Source organism: Mauremys mutica, chromosome 4, assembly GCF_020497125.1.
Source record: "Mauremys mutica isolate MM-2020 ecotype Southern chromosome 4, ASM2049712v1, whole genome shotgun sequence".
NCBI lineage: Eukaryota > Metazoa > Chordata > Testudines > Geoemydidae > Mauremys > Mauremys mutica.
In genome coordinates, this window is record NC_059075.1 from 90,746,514 (window position 1) to 90,769,341 (window position 22,828).

Here is a 22,828-nt window from a genome sequence, read left to right on the forward strand (position 1 = left end):
GGTGGGACTTCCCATGGTCTTTGTCCTCAGATGGTCATAAGTAGTGGAGCACAAACTACTTACAGTTGCTGCTGGGTGGTAGTATGGTGTGGTCTGCTGCCTACCAGCTCTGCAGGTTTGAGACCCAGTTGGCCTTATGTAAACACAATAGCAAACTGCTAATGTGGATATTGCTCTTTATTTAACAAAGGACTCTGTGTTTCAGAGCTGATGCAGGGGTTGATCCTGAGAAGTGGGTAATACTTTTATCTGAAAAAATGAACTAAATCCTTAAAGGTCAGAACTTTGGGCTGGTTTATGAATTAGCACAGAAGGATCAGTCACCTCTGCAGTATAGTGAATCTATGTTTGGGGAAGAGGTTGGTCAGAGTCAGGGGGACATGCATCAGTTCCACACCACCCTGAAAGGGAATACTTGAGAAAGTTAATACACCCAGAAGGCTTAACTTATAGACTGGTGTTTTAGATATATGTTAAAATTACTTTTTTTAAAGACATGTTATTTGCTAATAACTTCTGTACACTTTTTGCTAAGATGTTATTACACTGTATGTAAAGTATGCTTAGCTTTCTGTTTAATAAGGTATGACAATTATTGATTATTAATTAGATACCAGTTGGTTACTGAATTATAGTTATTAACTATAAGTATAGTTATTGTTTAGATAGAACCTATTCCTGCAAACTCTTAGTCACGTGAGACATCATTGGTACTGCTCATACTGTTTGCATGGGTAAGGCTTTGGAGAATATGCACTATGCACCATGTAGTACATATATTTCTATTACGTGATGTTAATCCTATATGGATGTCTTATAATAAAGTAATAATAATAATAATAAATAATTAATTCATATTTGGCTTTCTTTACATTAATATTAAATATTTATTGCCAAGAGCAGACACCAATGAAGATGGTTTTCCTTTAGTTTTTAAAGTGGCCGAGGATGCTGTAGTTTTATCATTGAACATAAAGAAGATACAGTGAAACCCCGCTATATCGCGATAATTGGGGTCCAAAAAATTCAATCATGATAAACGCAGGGTCACTGTTTCTGTAGCATCCCTCCCAGCTGTCAGCCTGCTCCAGCAGCGGGGGCTCTTAGCCATGCAGCAAAAGAGGGAAACACTTGGGGAGAGCAGGGGAGATGTGCAAGGGGCAGAGGAAGAGCGAGGAGCAGCTGGGGAGGAGAACGGCTCTTCTCGCCAAAAGGGCAAGCGGGGGCAGTGGGGAAGAGGCAGTGGGGAAGGCACATTTCTTTTTTTTTTTTTGCTTCGGCAGTGCTCCGGCCGCTTTTTTTTTTTTTTTTTTGCTTGGGGTGGCTGGAGCCACCTTATGATCGCGTTATAACCGAATTTGCATTATGGCCGGGTGCATTATAGCGGGGTTTCACTGTAGTTCTAAAGACCCTGTCACGACAGGGCAGCCAGTCCTGGTCTGAACATGCCTGTAATCCTATGTATGGTACTCCATGGGATACCTCCAAATTTTGTACAGATATTGGATTTCCTTTGGATCCAACCACTAGTGGCATGGCATGGTGAGTATATTGTCTAAACTCCCCAAATCCCTCCTATAATTTAACCCCACCAATGCTGATCTAATTCCTGCAGCAATACACAACTTCCAAAGCTTTGCTAGTATCCAAATTCGGAAACAAGTACACATTTCAGACAATCACAACTATGCAAGCAGATCATGCCTACAGGGGAAGTTAATATCCACACAAACTGGATATCCTACATAAACACTGGCAATCAAATGAGACGGAAAGTACAAATACATGTGCCACGTATGGAGACTACTGCAGAAAACACTGGTTTACATGACTAGATACTTAGAAAAGAAAAATTAAACCACTGATGGACAAGAGGGTGGGAGAACCTCAATATTTTCAAGTGGAGTGGGAGAAAGGCTACTTCTGTTGGTAGTGATCTGATCAATAGCTCCAGTATTGGAGAGGGCAGAAAGGATTAGCCAATATGCAAAATTGGAGGGGGGTCTCTCTTACACTAATTTTAGATGGGCATGTGAATTACTTTGATTTTTCTTTCATGATGGACTAATCTAGGCTGTGCCACTGATTTGCTGTGTGTGACCTTACACAAACCATATAACCTCATTCTACCTCAATTTAGCCATTTCTAAAATGGGCATAATACTACTCTTATTTAATGTTTATTGGTTGCTGTGAGATCCTTATATATACAAGTCCAAGTTATTTCTCTCATCTACACCTGCAATACTGATTTTAACACTCAGACATTTTTACACAAAAGCAGCTATTTCCCAAAAAATATGATGAGGACACATTGAGACAATAATTCCCAAGTGCAGTAATGAACTAAAATAACTAAATGCTTACTTTCAGGGTTACGCATGATACAGTAGGCATGAATTGCAGATATATCTGACGCTAAATTATTGAGTAGGAGACGTTTTTTGTGCTGAGCCACAGTCAAGTGTGGATCAATCCACGGTTCTCCACATGACACATACACCTGTAACAAAGACAACTTATTTATTAGCTTCACATTCACATGAGGAGATATCAAATACTATGTTCAATACATAATATAATTATGACTGTGAAAACATACTAATAATAGCTCATTTATCACCTGGTTCCCATAGTAAAAATGAAATAAAATTAATAATACAGATATTTTAAAAATATCAGTGAAATCTAACAATCAAGGTAATTGAAAAGTATTCTTTTGCATTAAACATTGAATTAAAAAGGAGAGGACAATTTGTCTTAAAAACAAGATGTCAAAATTATGCTTTCAAGTTTAAAAGACATTTTAAGATTGTCAGTACAGCTGAATTTATAGAGTATATTCAAGTCAAGGTCATATGGCACTGTGGACATACAAGAAACCACTAGTGCTTAATTATTCTACCTTAGATACCTAATTCTCTCTCTCTCTCTCTCCCCCACCCAAGAAAACACAATTTCAAAGCAGTTTTCAGAAATCCCTGGCACTATTTCAGAATCTCCATTCATTGCTTAGGCCTGTTAGGTGTTTTAAAGGAAACTGCCATTTTCATGGTACTTCACTGACTGCATTTTATTAAGCAAACTAAGGTCCCAATTTTTCATCAGGATCTGTTAATATTGACCTTGCAGCTACAGGAGTCTGCACAGGTGCAGGGATTCAGATCCCCTTGCAGGTTTAACACCTACAATGAAATTCTGGCCCTACTGAAGTCAAAGGGAGTTATACCTAGGATTTCCTTAGTCTAGAACTACTCTAAAATATAGAGAAGATTCTGATAATTACATCCAATGAAGTTATCCGAATTATATAATGAAAAATCAGTAACATTATTTTAAACATAATTTTAAAAAAACATGAATTCAATAGGAAGCCAGCATCAAATAGTCAAATAAGGTAGAAAGCTACCATCTTGACAACATAATGATGCATCTAAAGATGCCATCCTACAAGGTGCTGTTCTACTTTGGTTTTCCCATTAGAAAGTGCTTTGACAATGGAAACACTCCAAGGTAAAAGCCAGGTATCAAAGTGTAGTGTCTGTTCTTATCAGATAGGTCCTTTATTTGAGGAATGTATGTCAAATAGATTTTTGAAACAAGGGGATGGAATAGGAGCTTGCTCTGTCCACCCCATGCATTGACCTGGTATTGCAGTGTCTCCAGGACCAGTGCCAAAAAAACCACCAAATCCCTCAGTCCTCAGGTAAAAGCCAGGTAACACTCTTAAGTAAAAGCCATTTCTTTTGGCTTGCAGGTCCAGAGACAATATGAACAGACATTGGTCATAACGGCAATTATCTCATACTGTATGAGATAAAGGTATGTTTTTGGGAAATGGGGTTGTAGTTTCTGTATTTTTGACTGCATGGATTACTTTAAATTGTTTAGAAACTGAGATTGTTGTTTAATTGTTGTTTATTAATCCACAAGTAGTGATGATGCCTTAATGAGTGGGGAAGGAGAGAAAGAAGTGAGTAGAGTCAGTCACTGAATCAAATGCTGCTACACTGGGCCCACTGTATGCCATAACACACACAAACAAAGAGTTAATATAAGATAGTGTCCCCAGCATTCTGAATTAATATTATTACTTGAGTTGCCATCTTATAAAATCTTTCTTACCAGCTGATCTCTCTCAAGGCCTTTCAAAAGAAAGAGTTCCACGCCTTTTTCAGTGAACAATCTTCGAGCAGCAGCAGGTAAATTCAACATTGCAGTACATCTTTAATAATGGAAAACAGACATACCTTCTAAATATGCTGGATATGGGGACATTATAGTACAGATACTGTAATCATTCAAGTTCTGTATATATCCTTTTAAAATTTTTCAATTACAAACAATATTTACAAATGTAAAAACATGTTATTAAGCATATTGTTAAACACTGACAATAAACTTAGCACTTTTAGAACTTAGGTACTTTTAGCTGACTTAGCCACAGGATAATGAGGGAAGAACTCAACCTGATGACACTAGCTAATTTTAATAGGTGTATCATATTAAAGCATTGAACTATGAGATAAGAATATACTCCAATGAGTCCTGCTTTAATTTTTCCCATTAAAATGGCAACATAAAATGTATTTTCTATGTTTTCAACTAATATCTCTCCTTTATACTACTATGATTCAAAATCCATTCAAGTCAATGGGAATACTACTGTTGTCTTGAATGGCCTTTGGATCTTGTCCTCTTGCCCTGATTTTGGACAGCACTTAAGCACATACTGAAATGCAGTCCTGAACAGGGATGGACTTAAGCGCTTTCCTAAACCGGGGCTTATGTGCTTACTACTAATGTTTTTTAAAATGACATGTCACCTTTAATGAAAACCACTGTATCCATTACCTTTTATAGGGTTATTTAGAAATAAAAGTATATGAATGAAAACACATAAAGCAATTGTATTAGATGATTTTAAAGTGAACTACAATAGTGACACTACTCTTTTCCTGAGTAGGTTATGGGACATAAACTATAGATATAAACAAGGAGGTTTGGGACATGTGGGTTGTGAGTTCAATCCTTGAGAGGGCCATTTAGGGAACTGGCATACAAATCTGCCTGGGGATTGGTCCTGCTTTGAGAAGAGGGTCCCTTCCAATCCTAATATTCTATGATTCAGTCTTCTGAATAGAAATGGATATCACACTCAAAAATGTCTACATGGTATTGCCTTCATTTTTAGTATAAAAATATATTTACAAGTTTTAAATACAGATAACAAAGAGTTATTGTGCCCCAGGTGATAGATTTCATAGAAAACTATTGGGCTTTCATTTAATTTATAAAATCTATTTCTAGTATAACTTCTCTAAAGACAAATCCAGTATGACAGGGATATCAATATATTAATGTAAAAGAATATATGCATTTGAATATTTACTTGTCCAAAAAGTGCTGAAATTCTATCTTGTATATTTCCATTCCACGGTCTTCATCAGGATGCATTTTCTGGTTCTCCTTTGTTTTCTGTTTCTTTTCAGGATGAATATTTCTAAAGCAAATGAATACACTTTTAACTGGCAGTGTGGAAACTCTCAGTTATGCGAGTGCAGTCTGGTCAAGAGACTCACTTGTGCGTTTTTCAGGGTCAGGAGCACTCTTTACATGGAAAAACAAAACATCCCTATGTATCTAATTTGGCAAGTTTTACAATGAACTTAGTCACACATTTGTGAAAACTGGATTTTTATACATGGTTGCCAATCAGATGCAAAGCTTTATTGCATACTAGAATCTGAGAGCATTTGAATTTGTCAGAGTACAATATCAGTGGTTTATAAGCAAAGGTTAACTTTAGGATCCAGAATCCAGTCTCTATTACAACAATAAAAAAAACAGGAGTACTTGTGGCACCTTAAAGACTAACAAATTTATTGTAGCATGAGCTTTCGTGAGCTAAAGCTCACTTCTTCTTCTTCTTCTTCTTCTGAAACCTGTCATTATTACAACAATGTAAATCTAAACATTAGCAGAGTTACTACAAATTAGCACTGGTGTATCTGAGATCAAAATCTACCCTGAACTGAATTGCTAATTTAGTATTTTCTTGTGTGAAATCCCAATATGTCTAATATTGATCTGTTCTCATTTCATGGGGATTTATGCCCTACATCTTATAAGTGGAGATGACAACAAACCCCAAAAAACTTAGACAGCATTTTAATGTGAGAAAATTTGTAAATCATTAACTAGATTTAGCCCAATATAAATAGGCACAACTTAATTGACTTCAATGGAGTCATGCTTACTTGCTTGCACCTGAACTTAAATTGGTCCCAACACATTTGAATTTAACATCCATTTTTGCCAATAAAAGACAGCGACTGCAGGAAGAATATCTGTGAGCATTTCTGCTAGCTCATGCAGCATGTGTTAGGTAAAACTGTCACCATGAAAATATCAACATTTACCAAATTACCATAATGCCATACACTACCTTATTATTTCCTATTGTAATCATAGGGAATTACTGCACATAGGGAGTATCTCAGACACTCTAGTGTGGTAACTATCAGTAAATGATGAGGTCTATTATGCAGGATATGCTTTTTATTTTGCTATCAATCAAAATAGTAAAATAAATAATGGAGTCCACTGTATAGGGATGTGTGCATGAATACTATAAGCTTCTCCATATCACATAAAGAATCAGCCAATCAATAAAAGTAATTTGGGTCATTTTATAACAAATGGAGGCTCCTCAGCAGGAGGGCAACTCATATTACAGATCACTCTTAAAATAGTTAGATTTAGATTTATTCAACCACAGAATCCATGGTTAGCTAACAGTCTGTTTGATTCAGAATACATGCACACAAACAGTGAAATTCAGTTGAGGCAGAAATACAGCACAATATTATTATTTATACATTGCCATAGTTGTACAGTGGCTTTGCCAAAATATAAGAAGGCAGGTTCCTGCTCTGAAAGATTCATTCTTTGTTTCCATCCATTGTTTACACACAGTATTTATAACATTTATATATGTCAGATCACCTAACAGTCTGAAATACCCTGAGTTATCTACTGATGTGAGCATAAGTTAATGAACCTAGTGGCAAACCTTGAGGACACTAATTAATTTCTAGATGTTTAGATTTCCAGTTTCCTAATGTAGTTTATGGATTGACTAGGAAGCACTAGGCTGAGGAGGAGAGAAGTTTCTGGCTGCTGATAGGCAGGACAAGTCAGGAAACTTAGGAAGAGCTCATTTTGATCTGTTTCCCTTGCTGGAAAGTACCTCCTTCCCCTCTCAAGGTGGAGGTCAGGGTGGGGGGTGGCAGGTGGGTCATCATGAGGTCAGGCCTGAAGTGGAGAAGAAGCCAGTAAAGTGAGATGACAGATGGAAATGGGTGGGAAGCATGAAGCTCCCTGCCTATTTGGGGAAAGTAAAGTCTTGTGGTGCTTGTCATAGAGCTAATAAAGGGTGATGAGGCAAAGACTGGAGCCTGTCTTCTCAGTTCCATTCCCTTACTGTAGAACTCTGAGGATGCATAATTTTTTCTCAGCATTCTATAAGTTAAGTTCTAATACTTTACACTGGGCAAAATGTTGCCATAATTTCAAAACACATTAAACGTTAGTATTTGGCAAAGCATCTAGTTCAAAATCAGAATGACACATTATCTAGTATCATTGCCTTGTGAAGGAAGGATTACATAGGACATTAGCATAAAATGACAACAATATATTGTGTGGAGACCAGGGCCCTGACCATGCAAATGTTTTTGCACATACTTAATCCTAAATATGTGAGTAGTCCCATTCACTTCAGTGGTTGTGATGATCAGTCTTTCTATTTCAAATGACCTTATTCAACAACTTCATAAAAAGTAAGCACTTTGGTAGAGCTTCAGAGATTATTTCAGAAAGGGTAAAAAATAAAAAAATCAGAAATTTAGGATTATTCATTAACTTTCTATGTAAAAAAGATCTGAACTATTTTAAGAGCACTACACTCACATTTTAGATATAGTAGAATGAACTAATTATGAAATGTATGCCTCAAAGATTTCAATTTCAGGCTTGACTTTACTTTGAAAATTAATTTTTTACTTTATCATTTTTGCAGGCAACTCAGTGGACAGTCTATCTGAATATTACTCATTGTTCAGTGATGTATGAACTATATTTAATCAATGTGAAGAAAATAATATTAAACTATTATCAGAATAATCAAATGTTCTAAAAACCTCAAAAAGAAAGGTCAAAAGGTAACATCTTTGCTAACAATATGAGAAACAATGTATTTAACTTATTCTTTATATCAAAGCTTTTAAATGAGTTATGAATTACTAACCTTTTGTCATACAAAAAGAAAATAAAAAATATGTTCTTTTTACCAAATATAATTGGTATTGTTTCAAGACAATTTATTCATATACATATTAGAAAGCAAAGATATTTTTTCAGTATTTTCCTAAAAAGCATTTTTAAATAACTATTTCAGCACTAAACAATCATTTGAATAGCTGACTGAAGATTTTCACGACACGAGACTTATACAACTACATCCAACAAAGATGTGGTCATCATGAAATCACTTGCTATGTCAGAGAATTAATTGTTTCATGACAAAGTAAAGGTCAACAAAGGTAACTATCTCATGATAAATACCAGTAACTCTTTCCCCCCCAGACATTTTTATGAGTACTTCCCCATGCTTTCAAATTTCCTCTGCCATTCTGGGTTCATCTCAAATGATGATTCAGAGAAAACCTCCATTCATTCTCCACTTTTCTCACTACTACTTGGATAGAATCATTATCATGTAGTCTTGGTCTTAACTTTGATCAAGATGGCAAGACAAAGGTAGTTTGTCCGTTTTTCCAGAAGATAGGGAAAGGCAAACACAGCCTTTCATTTCTAAATTACTGCTTCACATCTAGTTGTTCAAGACCCTATTCTACATGAAATGCATTGAAGTTTTCAGTTAATTTCCAAGCTAATCGATGTCAACATACTAAAAAATACTTTCACAATGTGTGTCCTCGTAGCTGTTGAGGTGGAGAGGTCAAAGATTTCATAGGTTACATGCCAGAGCTAGCCTCTACAATTCCTAGAGCTGGTTTTACTGGGTCAGGGTAGAAACACATGAGCCAGATTTTCAGCTGATGTCACTCAGTGTAACTCTTCTGACATCAATGAACCTATGCCAATTGACAGAAGCAGAGGCTCTCATCTATTAGTGTGAGGTGGAGAATCTTGCTGTGTTGCTTTCCATAACCTATCCATTTCCAGGCCAAATAGAGGATTCTGATCTCCATGATTTTAAACAGTGCTACCTAGTCAGTCATAAAGCAGGAAGTTCTAAAACACCAGTGTGGCTTGCATCTTCCCAGATAACGAATGCATAAGCTCAGTCTTGCATTCTGGCTTCAACTAAAAGAAGCTGCTAATAAACTTGGGTCTCCCTGCACAGCTGCATAATGTACTGTCAGCAACAGACTTTGGCCTGGTCTACACTACGCGTTTAAACCGGTTTTAGGAGCATAAAACCGATTTAACGCTGCACCCGTCCACACCAAGAGGCCCTTTATATCGATATAAAGGGCTCTTTAAACCGGATTCTGTACTCCTCCCTAACGAGAGGAGTAGCGCTAGTATCGGAATTGCCATATCGGATTAGGGTTAGTGTGGCCGCAAATCGACAGTATTGGCCTCCGGGAGCTATCCCACAGTGCACCACTGACCGCTCTGGACCGCAATCTGAACTCGGATGCAGTGGTCAGGTAGACAGGAAAAGCCCCGCGAACTTTTGAATATTTCCTGTTTGCCCAGCGTGGAGCTCCGATCAGCACGGGTGGCGATGCAGTCCGAAATCAAAATAAAAAAAGAGCTCCAGCATGGACCATGCGGATGTGATCGCAGTAAGGGCAGGCAAATCCGTTCTATCAGTGCTCCGTTATAGAAGACGAAATTCAGAATCATTTTTTAAAATTCTCCAGACAGATGTCATAGCAGGGACTCAGCGCACTGCAGCGTGACAAGCGTAACGGAAAGCCAAAGAATCAAATGGACGCTCATGGACTGGAGGACTCAAGCTATCCCACAGTTCCTGCAGTCTCCGAAAAGCATTTGCATTCTTGGCTGAGCTCCAAGTGCCTCTAGGGTCAAACAAACAGTGTCCATGGTGGTTCAGGGCATAGCTCGGCAATGTACACCCCCCCACCCACCCCAGAAGTAAAAGGGAAAAAATCCTCTCGTGACTATTTAACGTCACCCTATCTTTACTGAATGCTGCAGATAGACACAATGCTGCAGCAGTCAACACCAACATCCTTGCTCCCACCTCCCCTGCTATGAGTGGCTGATGGTGCAATATGACTGGTATCCGTCCTCATCATCATGAGCTTTTTGGCACGTGGTGCAGTGCAAAAGGACTGGTAACCATGCCGACTAGCATCTGTCAGGTCCCCCAATGTCATGTGCACCTAATTTTTCATGGTAGATGGTGCAGTATGGTTGATAACCGTCTTCATCATAGCAACAGGGGGCTGAGCTTCATCAGCCCCCACCCTTCATGTGTAAAGAAAAGATTCAATTGCCCCTGGACTAGCAGCAGGATGCTGGGCTCCTCTCCTCCACACTCCTTAATGTCCTGTCTGGACTATCATAGCAGCTGGAGGCTGCCTTCCACTCATTTATCACTAACAAGTCACTGTGTCTTATTCCTGCATTCTTTATTACTTCATCACACAAGTGGGGGGACACTGCTATGGTAGCCCAGGAAGGCTGTGGGAAGAACGGAATCAACAGGTGGGGTTGTTGCAGGAGCACCCCCTGTGAATAGCATACAGCTATAACATCATTCCTGCAGGATCTGACACAGAGCAGCTGTGCTCTCTGGTTCTATGATACAGTGGTTCTCTAGTACACTTGCCCATATTCTAGGCAGGACTGATTCTGTTTTTTGATACCATAAAGGAGGGATTGACTCAGGGAGTCATTCCCAATTTTGGCTTTTGCGCCCCTGGCTAAGAGCAGCCAGGGGCACTTATGACAGCAACAGTGCAAAAGGACTGGTAACCATGATCATCTTTTTACCAATTTATGGATTGGTAGATGGTACAGTATGGTTGGTAACCATCTCTGCTGTCATGCAAAAGCAAAAGCATGCTGCTGTGTAGCGCTGCTGAATCGCCTCTGTCAGCGGCATCTAGCACACATACGGTGACAGTCACAAAAGGCAAAACAGGCTCCATGATTGCCATGCTATGGCATCTGCCAGGGCAATCCAGGGAAAAAAGCCGTGAAATGCTTGTCTGCCGTTGCTTTCCCGGAGGAAGGCGTGACTGACGACATTTACCCAGAACCACCCGCGACAATGATTTTTGCCCCATCAGGCACTGGGATCTCAACCCGGAAATAAGGCTGCGGGAACTGTGGGATAGCTAGGGAATAGCTACCCACAGTGCAACGCTCCAGAAATCGACGCTAGCCTCGGACCGCGGACGCACACCACCGAATTAATGTGCTTAGTGTGGCCGCGCGCACTCGATTTTATAAAATCTGTTTTACAAAACCGGTTTATGCAAATTCGGAATAGTCCCGTAGTGTAGACGTACCTTTTGAGCAAGCAGGCCTTTGACAATTTAAGGTCACACATCATAGATTAATGACCAAAGAATTCTCAGCATAAATTAGTCTGAATTAATTAATAAATAGTGTGTGATTTTTTTTCTTTACTATTTCAAAGTAAGAAAAGTAGTTGTTTTGGGAGACTGTACTGTAACTTTTGTATAAATTCTTGGTTAAATTATTAGTAACACATTGTAAAGTTATTCTAATTGGAGATATACGCAAGTTAAAGTGAACCATATGTCTTAAGAAATTATTTAGTTTATGACATTATTAAAATAAATTGCTATTTCCTTACTGTCTGTTTAGCATATTTGTAACATCAGGTCCAATGATGGTGATAGCCTTGCTTTTGTCCCTGTCTCCATTGTGCAAAGCCCTCAGTCTCACAGGTATATACCAATCTGACTTCTTGCCAGCTGGTTTCTTAAGTGAAGGACTGTTTGGAACCAGCAATCCCTCAATTGGCCAGTCAAAATCCTTTAAATAAAATAGCAAAATATTAATTGAGTTTAATACATGTAATTGAGTTTAATCCAGCAAGAATTTTGTTATTTTGGTTTTTATTTTGTTACACAAACCATTTAAATGTTTTTAAAGTTAACCTTAGTAAAGTTCAGGTACCACAGTGATGGCTGAGGTATAAGAACCTCATAGATGGAAAGACAGACAAAATTAAATATTTCCAAAAGCACTTATGCAACTACGGAGTTCTGGCTTCTCAATCTTGGAAGGGAAAAAATGACAAAATCCTCAGAGTTCTCAGTGGAACAAAGAAAGGGAGAAAGAATGCTGGAGTCTGTCAATAGTCTGAATCAGATGCCCTTTATCAGTATATAATAAACCTCAGACATGAATGACCAAAGCTTCTCTGTAGTTTGGGAAGGAGGGATTGGGTTAAAGTAGGAGTTTTTATTATTCTTCCACCGTATAGAACACATCTTAATAACTATGGTCCTGATCTTTTAAACACGTATGAAAGTAACTTTCTTACTGTGAGTAGTCCCATTAGGTTGTAATAGTTAAATTAAGCACACATGAAAGTCTCTTCAGCATCAGGGCCTATACTATCTCATGGAAAATCTCCATGTGATTGCACAGTATCTTTGTAACAACTACAACCATCACTTCAATGAGAAAGTATTATTAGGAAAATGTCTAGGAATAAGTGTTTTTCCCCTTTATTAATCACACTGTCTCCTTTTAATCTTCACTTCCTCTCCCCCCTCCCACATTATTTTGTTCCTACTTTTCCCCTTTGATCTCCGGGATATGCTGTCCAGCTACCTAGTTCCCTCTTCCCCTGGATATTCCTTTCAATTTCCATTATTGACACCTGATTTCTCTCTGATGGGCAGCTCCTGACTGATCGTTGGTGCTCAGGAGTGCCATACTTGAGAGATGCTGCCAAAGGTTGCTAAGTTGTCTCTCTTCTTTGTTTCTGTCGCAACCCTATGCTCAGTTATGGTTTCTGTATGGCCAATTGTCGGTCTGCGGCCATCTTGTTCTGGTAAAAGGACAAGGCAACCTCCATCTTGGGTCAGGTTCTTGTTCCTCAGGAGAAAGCGGAGACCTAATCTTGCCCAGCAACACCATGGTGTCATGTGCAACCCTAAGGTGCGGTGTGCAACATTATAGTGCCGCGTGCATTTTCCCGCTCTTTTTGCTTGGTCATCTAGGGGTCAGGCTAGTGCCTTGTGCAAAAATGCCAGTGTGCCGTATGCAGATCCTGTTGATGTAGAGGGCAACAGCTCGGAGCCTGGAGGGCGTAGGAGCCAGGGACCAATCAGATGCTGACACGAGTAAAAGAGCCTTTGAATAAAACTATGTCTCGTGCCAGGATCTGGAGGACTATTTGCATGTTAGCTGGAAGACTTGGATCCTCCTTCCAACTAGAAGGGTCCTGCGGATTTAGCCGGCTCGGGTCGGGTGGGATTAAATTACCATCAATTCGTCATGCTCTTGGTGTCTGTACTGCTGGTCAGCTGCACCTGGAGTGTGGTATTTGCATGCTAATTTCTGTAACATTTTGTTTGCTTAGCCTCCTTCTTTTTCCCTCCCTTATTTGGTACCAAATTGTATATATAGTATATAAAAGTTAAATTGTTGTATTTTACAGTATCTGGTTAATGCTTGCACAGATTATTTGGTTTAGTGTATCTGTTCTGGATTTTAGTAAGTAGTTGATTATAGACTGTTTCAAGTTGTGTAAATTACTGTTCTGTCTCTGTGTGGAGTGTTTGAGTCTGGGTGCTGTCTCCATCTGGGGATCGGCTGACCAAGGGGTTTCTGTCCCCGCGGTCTGAGTGAGTGGAATCTGCACAATCGCAGCCGCACCACACTTTGGGTAAAACCCTCGGTGTGAAAGCAAGGACGGTTGAGGCAGTAGCCTGTGGGCTCCTTTTGTGTGTTGCACCGGGCACCGCTCTGATGAATCCGAATTTCCTTCTTGTGCAATTGGTGCATGTTTGTCCACTTAGTGTAAAGTAGTGAGTAGTGTAAATTTGTACGTTAATAATTTCTCAGGTGAATTTGTACTCTGACAATTTTTGAGTGTGCTTGTATTTTGATAACATCTCAGTCAAAGAATTGCCCCTTTCCCTGGCCCAGGTTGTAACTCTCCCCCAAATAAACACAGCCATTTGGCTTTAAACTTTATTCTGTTCCAGCTTGTTTTTTCCTCTCCCAATAAAAAGCTGTTCGAACCCGTATTGGTCTCGGACAGTTTCCAGTTACTTCTTGGGGCATCCAGACTTTTTTCCCCCCCAATTAAGAGCCTAGACACCTGAGGAAGCAGAGCTGTAAAAAACAAGGAAGAGGAACCAGCACCATGTAACCTGTCTGATGTCTGCAGATCTCCAGTGGCCACAGGCTACAATTTGAGTGCAGCATGCACCTCAAGGTAGGGAGGAAGAGGGAGACCTTTTCTGGACTGGCAGTATCAGCTGAGTTGGTGGGGTTCAATAAGTCATTGATCCTTGTGCAGCTGAGGTGGGGAGGTTATATAAACCCTGCCCCTCCAACCTGACCTTCCGCTCATGCTTCATTAGCAGTTGCAAAGAGTTGGCAGAGAAGCCTGCCATGGTTACACATGGCCATGGCGCTCCCCTATGTGGGGTGGGGGTCCCAGGAGATTCAGGGTAACTAGTGGGTTCCATCTGAGATCACCCCAGGATTATAACAGAGGGCAACAGTGGCAGGCAGCAGCAGGACCCAGAGATCATACTGTTGAATTAATTACCGGAGGAAGGAGTTGGTCCAGAAAGTCCCACACTGGTCAAGAGTTGACCAAGAGCCAGTGTTATCTGGATTAATTTGAGATTAGGGCCACCAAATGAGATGATACAATGAGAGAGCAACAAAGAGTCAATCGTTACAGGAACATAAGTACAGTGCATCAAATTAATGTTGCTAGAGCATACTTAGCTGCTGGAATGCCATGTTTTTAGTGCTTGATCTCACAATTTAATGCTGCATTCTCTATTTTTAGGCATTTCATTTCCTACCTAATTTTTTTTTAAAGGAAAAGATATATCCCTTCCCAGGCCATAACCTGCTGGGTGTTACTGAACTAGGAATTGGTAATATATATAGTTCACCAGTTGCACTATATATATATATATTGAACTGTTTTAATACAGTAGAAATACTGCCTTTCATTAAGAACAGATGCCTCATCTTTAATTTTTTGATTGGTAAATACTGTGAATATTGTAGATTTAAAAAAAAATTAAAAATCTGTTTGAAATCTAATAAAGTTCTGAATAGTTTAGTCTATAAATACCTTCCCCTGTCTTCAAAGTTCCCTTTGCTAGTCTAGGATTTAAATCCTGATTTTCATATATTTATAATATAGGGAATGGAATCTTCAACTATTGCTTTGTGAATATTAATATACTTGTACCAAATTCATGAGAGTCACTGGTGGCTAACAGCACTGTGCAGCCTGACAGATAATGTTCCCTTAGAAGACCAGACTACTTTCATTTTAATTCTTGATGAAATTTATTTTTCATCAATAAAAAACAATCTGCTATGTCTACATCCAGTATGGCTGAATATTGTTTCATTTAGGATCCAGTTCTACCACTCTAAGTCATTCTAACTTAGAGTCTTACTCCATAACTAGACACATTGATTTACGTGTTACAGGTGGCAGAACTGGGCCTTTGTTTGTTTTTCAAAACAATCAAACAAACAAAAAACGCTGCTATCATTTAAAATAACTGAATACCAATAAAAGCAGCTAAATTTTAAAAAAATTGGAAGTACATACACCTCTACCCCAATATAATGCTGTCCTCAGAAGCCAAAAAATCTAATTGCGTTATAGGTGAAACCGTGTTATATTGAACTTGCTTTGATCCTCCGGAGTACGCAGCCCCGCCCTCCCGGAGCACTGCTTCAGCGCGTTATATCCGAATTCGTGTTATATTGGGTCGCGTTATATCAGGGTAGAGGTGTACTACAGATTTGAAGTATGACCTAAGGAATAATCTCTAGGAGAAAAATTCAGCCTTGTGCAGACAATGTCCCTTTTACTGCCAGCCAATGTTTGACTCAAAGGTGAGTATTGCTACAATCAACCATGAAAATATAAAAGCCAAAAGAAAAAATAAAGTAAATATTACCTTTTCTATGAAAAGTTAAACATTTAATTGCACATTGCCATGGATACTGTGTTCTATTAAAGTATTGGTGTTTCAGAATTAAAAACTGGTAGAACAAATCTCAAAGTTCCATTCAGTTTGCAATAATTTATTACAACAACAGACATTTTTTGCACTAGCACCAGCATCTATTTTCATTTATTCTTTTCCAAAAGGTGAATTTGCATGGCATGCTTGGACAGTATATCACATCTGTTCAGCTTCAGTGGATATTTAGCAAACTAAACAAACTACTCCATGTGTTGTAATTTCTTGAACGCATGAAATTACCTCATTAAGTTCTCCATTTGGAAGGACAGGCCACATGTATGTCAGCTTATTCCATAGCGGATTCTCCACTTTGGAATGTTTCCATTGGTCTGGTTTAGTTGTCCCTTCATGCTTTATAGCCCATCTGAAAAAAATGAAGTTGAATCTCTTTTTTTATAATTACACTTTGAAATGTGAATAATTCTTGAGCAGTTAAATTACAACTTTGTCTCCAGAGATGGTCAGGGCCGCCCAGAGGATTCAGGGGGCCTGGGGCAAAGCAATTTCAGGGGCCCCTTCCATAAAAAAAATTGAAATACTATAGAATACTATATTCTTGTGGGGGCCCCTGCGGGGCCCGGTGCAAATTGCCCCACTTGCTCCCTCCCCCCACGGGCGGCCCTGGGAAAAATAAACCTTCTGCATTTCAGCACAAACCCAGTTTTGAGAAAACTTCTTTACAAGGTATCACTGGTTCTCAGCATCAGCTATTGCTAAAAGGCACTAAAGCTCATTAAAAGGGTTGGACAAATATTTTCCGTCAAAACTTTTTCTGGATCGAAACTAGGGGTTTTTAAAAAGCAGAAAAAAATCACGGACAATGTCTGCTTTCCTTCAAAATTTGTTGTGGGTTTTTAATTGAAAAGCTGAAATTAGTCTGCCAAAACCTGAATATGGTTTGGGGTTTCAGAAGTGTGTGGTCAAATATTTGTTGCTTGCTGTGTTTGATTGTTTAAAGAAACAATAAAAAAATTCTGCTTAAAAAAAATCCAACTTTTGAACCACCTCAGCTTGTGACCAAACGCCCGAGCCCATCCAGTCAGAGATTTTTCCAGGTTTCTGATACTCTGCTGGCTTCCTTGACTCATATCTGTCTCCATAACTTTGGGTTCATTTAGGTTAGAACATAAGAACAGCCATACTGGTCAAACCAAAGGTCCATGCAGCCCAGTATCCTGTCTACCGACAATGGCCAATGCCAAGTGCCCCAGAGGGTGTAAACCTAACAGGTGATGATCAAGTGATCTCTCTTCTGCCATCCACCTCCACCCTCAGAGGCTAGGGACACCATTCCTTACCCATCCATAGCCATTAATGGACTTAACCTCCAAGCATTTATCTGTTTCCTAGAGACTGGCTTATGTACATACTCCACAAACTGAGCATTTGAGCTTGTTCCAGAATCTGGGATGAGCCTATGTTGTGAAAATAAGCATTCCATTTGAAATGCTCAAAATAGCACATGCATGTGAATGGACACGGGGTGCTAAAATTAAATTAACCCAGGGATACTCAAACTGGGGGTCAGGACCTCTCAGGAGGTCACAAGGTTATTACTGGGGGTCGCGAGCTGTCAGCCTCCACCTCAAACCCCACTTTGCCTCCAGCATTTATAATAGTGTTAAATATATAAAAAAGTGTTTTTAATTTATAAGGGGGGGAGTCGCACTCAGAGGTTTGCTATGTGAAAGGGGTCACCAGTATAAAAGTTTGAGCACCACTGAATTAACTCCTTTGAAGCCTCAGGGAATGCAGGGGAGGGGGGTCTCCCTTGGTAGGGTTGGGAAGGATATTGCTCTTTTCATGTGATCCCTCCCCCAGTGGCTAATTTTAAAGGAAGCTACCCTCCCCTGACATGAATCTCCCTATGGCACTGAAATTACATATAGACTATAATTTGGCATTTGAGAAGTGAAAGGGATGGTGGCCCTAATGGAAAAGCTATCAGCTTGGCTCTTCTGCAAGCCTCAAACTGCTGAATGAGCTTTAGGGTAGGGAAGGCTGTGCCTCCCAAACAGACTGGCCCTGCCCCCTATCTGACCTCCACCCACTTCCTGCCCCCTGACTGCCACCCTCCTCAGAATTCCCGACCTGTCCTGTTCCTTGTCCCCTCACCGTCCTTCAGAGACCCCACTCCCAACCACCACCCTGGGACCCCGCCCCTGCTCCCTGTCCGCTATCTATCCCCCGCTGAGCCCTGACAGACCCCTGGAATGCCCACGATCCAACCCCTTGATTCCCTGACCACCACCCCAACCTCTGCCCCCTCCCTGTGCCCTGACTGTCCCTGGGACTTCCTGCCCCTTAGCCAGCCAACCCCCCCGGCCCCGGACCCTTTCCCCTCGCTCCCCACTCACCTGAAGCCTCAGCGCATCCAGGAGCCTTGCTTGATAGCTGCAGCGTGGCTCTGACAGGGCCCATGAGCTCCGCCCCGCTCAGAGCCGCATGGTGAGGGGGCGGGGCTGCGAGCTCCGGGCCGAGCAGAGGGAGCTGAGCTCAGCCTGGAGCTCGCAGCCCCGCCCTTTTATCACGCGCCTCTGAGTGGGGCGGAGCTCAGGCGCCCTGCCGGAGCCACGCTGCAGCGCTGTCCAGGGATGCTCCTCAGGCTCCGGGAGAGGGGCGGAGGTGGGGTCGGGTCGGGCTGGGGCCCAGGAGGGAGCCTCGGCCGTTCTTGTGGGGGCCCCTGAGGAGCCCGGGGCCTGGGGCAAATTGCCCCACTTGCCCCCCCCCTCTGGGCGGCCCTGGAGATGGTGCAGAGCAAAATCCTGGATATGGTTTGCACATCCAACCTCTTCAGATGGGTGAGCTAACACCTTGGAGCAGAAAACTCCTGAACCTGGAGGTTTGAAATCCACCTCTCAATCTGAACTTCCCCAAATCTTGGAATGTTCCGATTTGACCCGTGTCAGAGATAGGTTTTTGAGCTTTGAAACTGGGCCATGATCCTGCAATTGACTGTGTACAGTTGCACTCAGTTGCAGGATCAATGCCTGGAATTCTCATATGAGTTTTGATCCTTCTCTTTGAATAGTTCCTTGACAATACATAATGTTGAGAGTGATGGAATGCACACCATGCTGTTAAAGCAGTTTTCATATTGCCTAGTTACATACCACTTGAAGTAAATGATAAGTAGCTATGAGTTGTAAGGTTAAAACACCATTAACGACTATCTACATGCATCAGAATGTAATGTAATTACGGTGCTCATATAAAAAGAGAAAAAATCAAGGCGTAATCCTTTATAAATATACAAATATAGGCCCCAGTATAGAAGGGGCTTAAGCACATGCTTATCGACAAATGTGCTTAAGTCCCATCAATTTGACTTATGCATATACTTAAATTTAAGAATACGCTTCAATAATGCTCTGAATAGAGATGCTCTCCTGAATTTCAGCCATAATATCCAATATATTGTCCAACTATAGATATGGAACATCTTAACATAAAACTTCCTTTGGCTTACTTGCATTCCAGATTCCAGGTTTATTAAAATGATGGAAGATTTTGATTTATAATCTTGATTATTCATTCTGAATAGAATCCTTAGAATAGAAATTAAGTATATATATTTTTTTCTTAGTAATTTGTATTTTGTATGGGGAGGTAGCTGCCAGAGTCAGTAAGAAGTTTCCTTGCTTTCCATGAATTTCTGCAAGTCCTTACAGGTTGTGAATCCTCATTGTCTTCCTCTTCTTCTTTGTAACGTAATGCGGATTTCCTAAAATCCCCTCTTGTATATTTCTGAATATCACAACATCTTCCAAAAAGAATATCGTTTATCTGTGGTTTCCAGCACACAGACTCTACATTTCAAAAGGAGCCGTTAGAGAGAATTAGTGGAATGAACAGAATGGGAATCAGGCCCTCCTGTGGGTTTAACTGGGACTGCTGGTTAAAACCGAGGCCACTGAGATTAAAACGTACCCATGGATTACTAGCAAATGAAATGACAGAAAAATAATAAAAGCAATTTCTGCTAGTAAATTGCAAAGAACAACACAAGAGGATCATGTATACTTGTTACACAAGCTTACATAACCATCATTTGATATTTTCTCAAAGCTCCATGACAAAGATTGAAATGTGGCAATGCAGAGCAAATGTTCTATGGCGGGGTAGACAACCTATGGCACGTATGCCAAAGGCAGCACACGAGCTGATTTTCAGTAGCACTCAGACTGCCCAGGTCCTGGCCACTGCTCTGGGGGGCTATGTATTTTAATTTAATTTTAAATGAAGCTTCTTAAACATTTTGAAACCTTATTTACTTTACATACAACAATAGTTTAGTTATATATTATAGACTTATAGAAAGAGACCTTTTAAAAAGGTTAAAATGTATTACTGGCACACGAAACCATAAATTAGAGTTAATAAATGAAGACTCGGCACACCACTTCTGAAAGGTTGCTGACCCCTGTTCTATGGCTACAGAAGAGCTGGAAGACACCAGACCCTGCATAGAAGCAGCTGAAGCCCTTGTACAGTTTCACTCCAAAAAATACTGAATATTTGCAGACATGCTCTGTTTATTCCCATTTTGGTTTTCCAAAACTGAGAAATCTCGTAATTCCTGAATGCAGTTTTTTTTCATATTTGGCTATCACTTGTAAATCAGAGCAATTGGAAATAACAGAAAATGCACTCAGGAAATGGGTTTGGTTTTGGTTTTGTAAGAACCAACCAAGAATAGAGTGAACTTGTTCCATTATGTTTGCAAACCACTGTAGGAGAAGTGGATGCTGCAAAAATGTGTAGGGTCTCAGTTAATCTGATAAGAACAGATACAACTTTTAGATAATGTTTTCACCTCTTAGCTCAGAGAGCCCCAAAAGCTGAACCTTTAAGAACTTACTTGTCTATTTCTAAGAAAAATTAAGAATGAGTAGAGAAGTGATCTTAGTTCAGTACCATACATACTCTCTGGAATCAATTCTCTATTCAAGGTATATACGTCACTGCCATGGAGAAGGGTTTATATTGTGCATACCGTATATATAGCATATGAAAAAATTCAGTTGGTATAATATATACAGGGTCAGACCGCCATTGCCTTGCACCTTTTATAGTCATTAACATCAGTGTCAAGTGGCTGTAAAATGTCACCAACTCATAATAGTGGAGTTACATACCCACTTGACACTGATGTTAATGACTACAGAAGGTGCAGGGCAACCGAGAAGCAGGCCCAACAAATTTTAGCATACAGCATATGTATTTAAGCTTGTATTGTGCATATAGAGAGACTTTGGATAGAAAATGTACACAATTTATTAAATATACTGTAGATGTTAGTGTGATGGATGTGGAGCTGCTCTGTAATAATTTGTGAATACTGTATTTTAACCTGGTTATTAGGATGTCTACTGTATTAAGATTGGTTTAGGAGAGAGATAAGGTGGATGAGGGAATATCTTTTATTGGACCATCTTCTGCTAGTGAAAGAGACAAGCTTTTGACTACATAGAGTTCTTCAGGTCTAGGAAAGAAAACCAGTGTGTCACATTGGGAAAAGATTGTTAAACATAAAATGTACCACCTTGTAATGGACCATTCAAAAACAAGTGGCCCATTAACACCTCTGTAGTCACAGAACAAAGGAGGGTTAGTGGGTTACAGATTGTTGTAAAGAGACATAAAACCAGTACCTCTATTGAGTCCATGATCTTCAGTGTCTAGCAAAGTTATGAATTTAAGTTCCTAAGCTCATCTTTGTGAAAGGTTCCTTTGAGGATGAAGACTGAGAGGTCAATATAGAGTGATCATTTTGTAAAAAGTGTTTGCTCACAGGTGGCATGGTGTTTTTGTCTTTTATCATTTTTATGTGTGAGCATAGTGATTGTCTATGTGAGCATAGTAATTTTATGCTGTAACGAGGTGGTGTGGTCCCCCGCCGCCCCAGAGAGGGATGAGCCCGGCTAAACCCCTCTACATATCCACATAGTTGTTGTTGGGGTATTTAGTGCATTAGATGAGGTACACCACATGTTGTGATAGGCATGTGAAAGAGCCCTGGATCTTAAAAGATGTGTTGTGGGGCTTATTGATCACTGTAGCAGAGGAGATATCTCTGCAGGTTGTGCATCTGTTGTTCTGGCACAGTCTAGTGCCACATTGAGCTGGTGTGTGGAGAGCTTGCTTCTGACTCAGGAAGGTTGGGAGGCTGTTTGAATGCCAAAAGAGGGGGTTTGGGAAAGATTTTTTTCAGGATGTGGTCCCCATCAAATATGGGTTGTAACTGTTTGATGATATCCTGTACAGGTAGGTGACAACTAGGGTGGTACGGTCAGTAGGGGCTTTTTTTCTGTACTGCAGCAGGTTCTCTTGGGGTATTTGGGTGGCCCATTCCATGATGTGATCTACTTCTCTGGTGGAGTGTCCTTGTTTGGTGAAGGAGGTTTTAAGTGTGTTAAAGTATGTATTTTGGACTTTCCACATTTTGTGGTATCTGAGTGCCTGTCTGTAGACAACAGATTTCTTGGTGTGTGGGGTGGTTACTGGATCTGTGAAGATAAGTGTGGTGATCCATG

The 22,828-nt window shown here is 40.2% G+C and overlaps 1 protein-coding gene and 1 pseudogene across 4 annotated transcripts in view; one reads left to right on the forward strand and one right to left on the reverse strand.

Annotated features, from left to right (window-relative positions):
- DCDC1 (doublecortin domain containing 1) overlaps positions 1 to 22,828 on the reverse strand; it is a 434,351-nt gene that overhangs the window by 65,651 nt on the left and 345,872 nt on the right. For all 4 annotated transcript variants that reach the window (XM_045012463.1, XM_045012462.1, XM_045012461.1 and 1 more), the window contains exons 20-24: positions 16,533 to 16,656; positions 11,891 to 12,072; positions 5,393 to 5,503; positions 4,126 to 4,225; positions 2,368 to 2,503 (exon numbers count right to left, since the gene is read on the reverse strand). In XM_045012463.1, the coding sequence (XP_044868398.1) occupies positions 2,368 to 2,503; positions 4,126 to 4,225; positions 5,393 to 5,503; positions 11,891 to 12,072; positions 16,533 to 16,656 (653 nt within the window). The remainder of the gene's footprint in view (positions 1 to 2,367; positions 2,504 to 4,125; positions 4,226 to 5,392; positions 5,504 to 11,890; positions 12,073 to 16,532; positions 16,657 to 22,828) is intronic.
- Positions 3,502 to 3,682, forward strand: LOC123370551 (annotated as a pseudogene).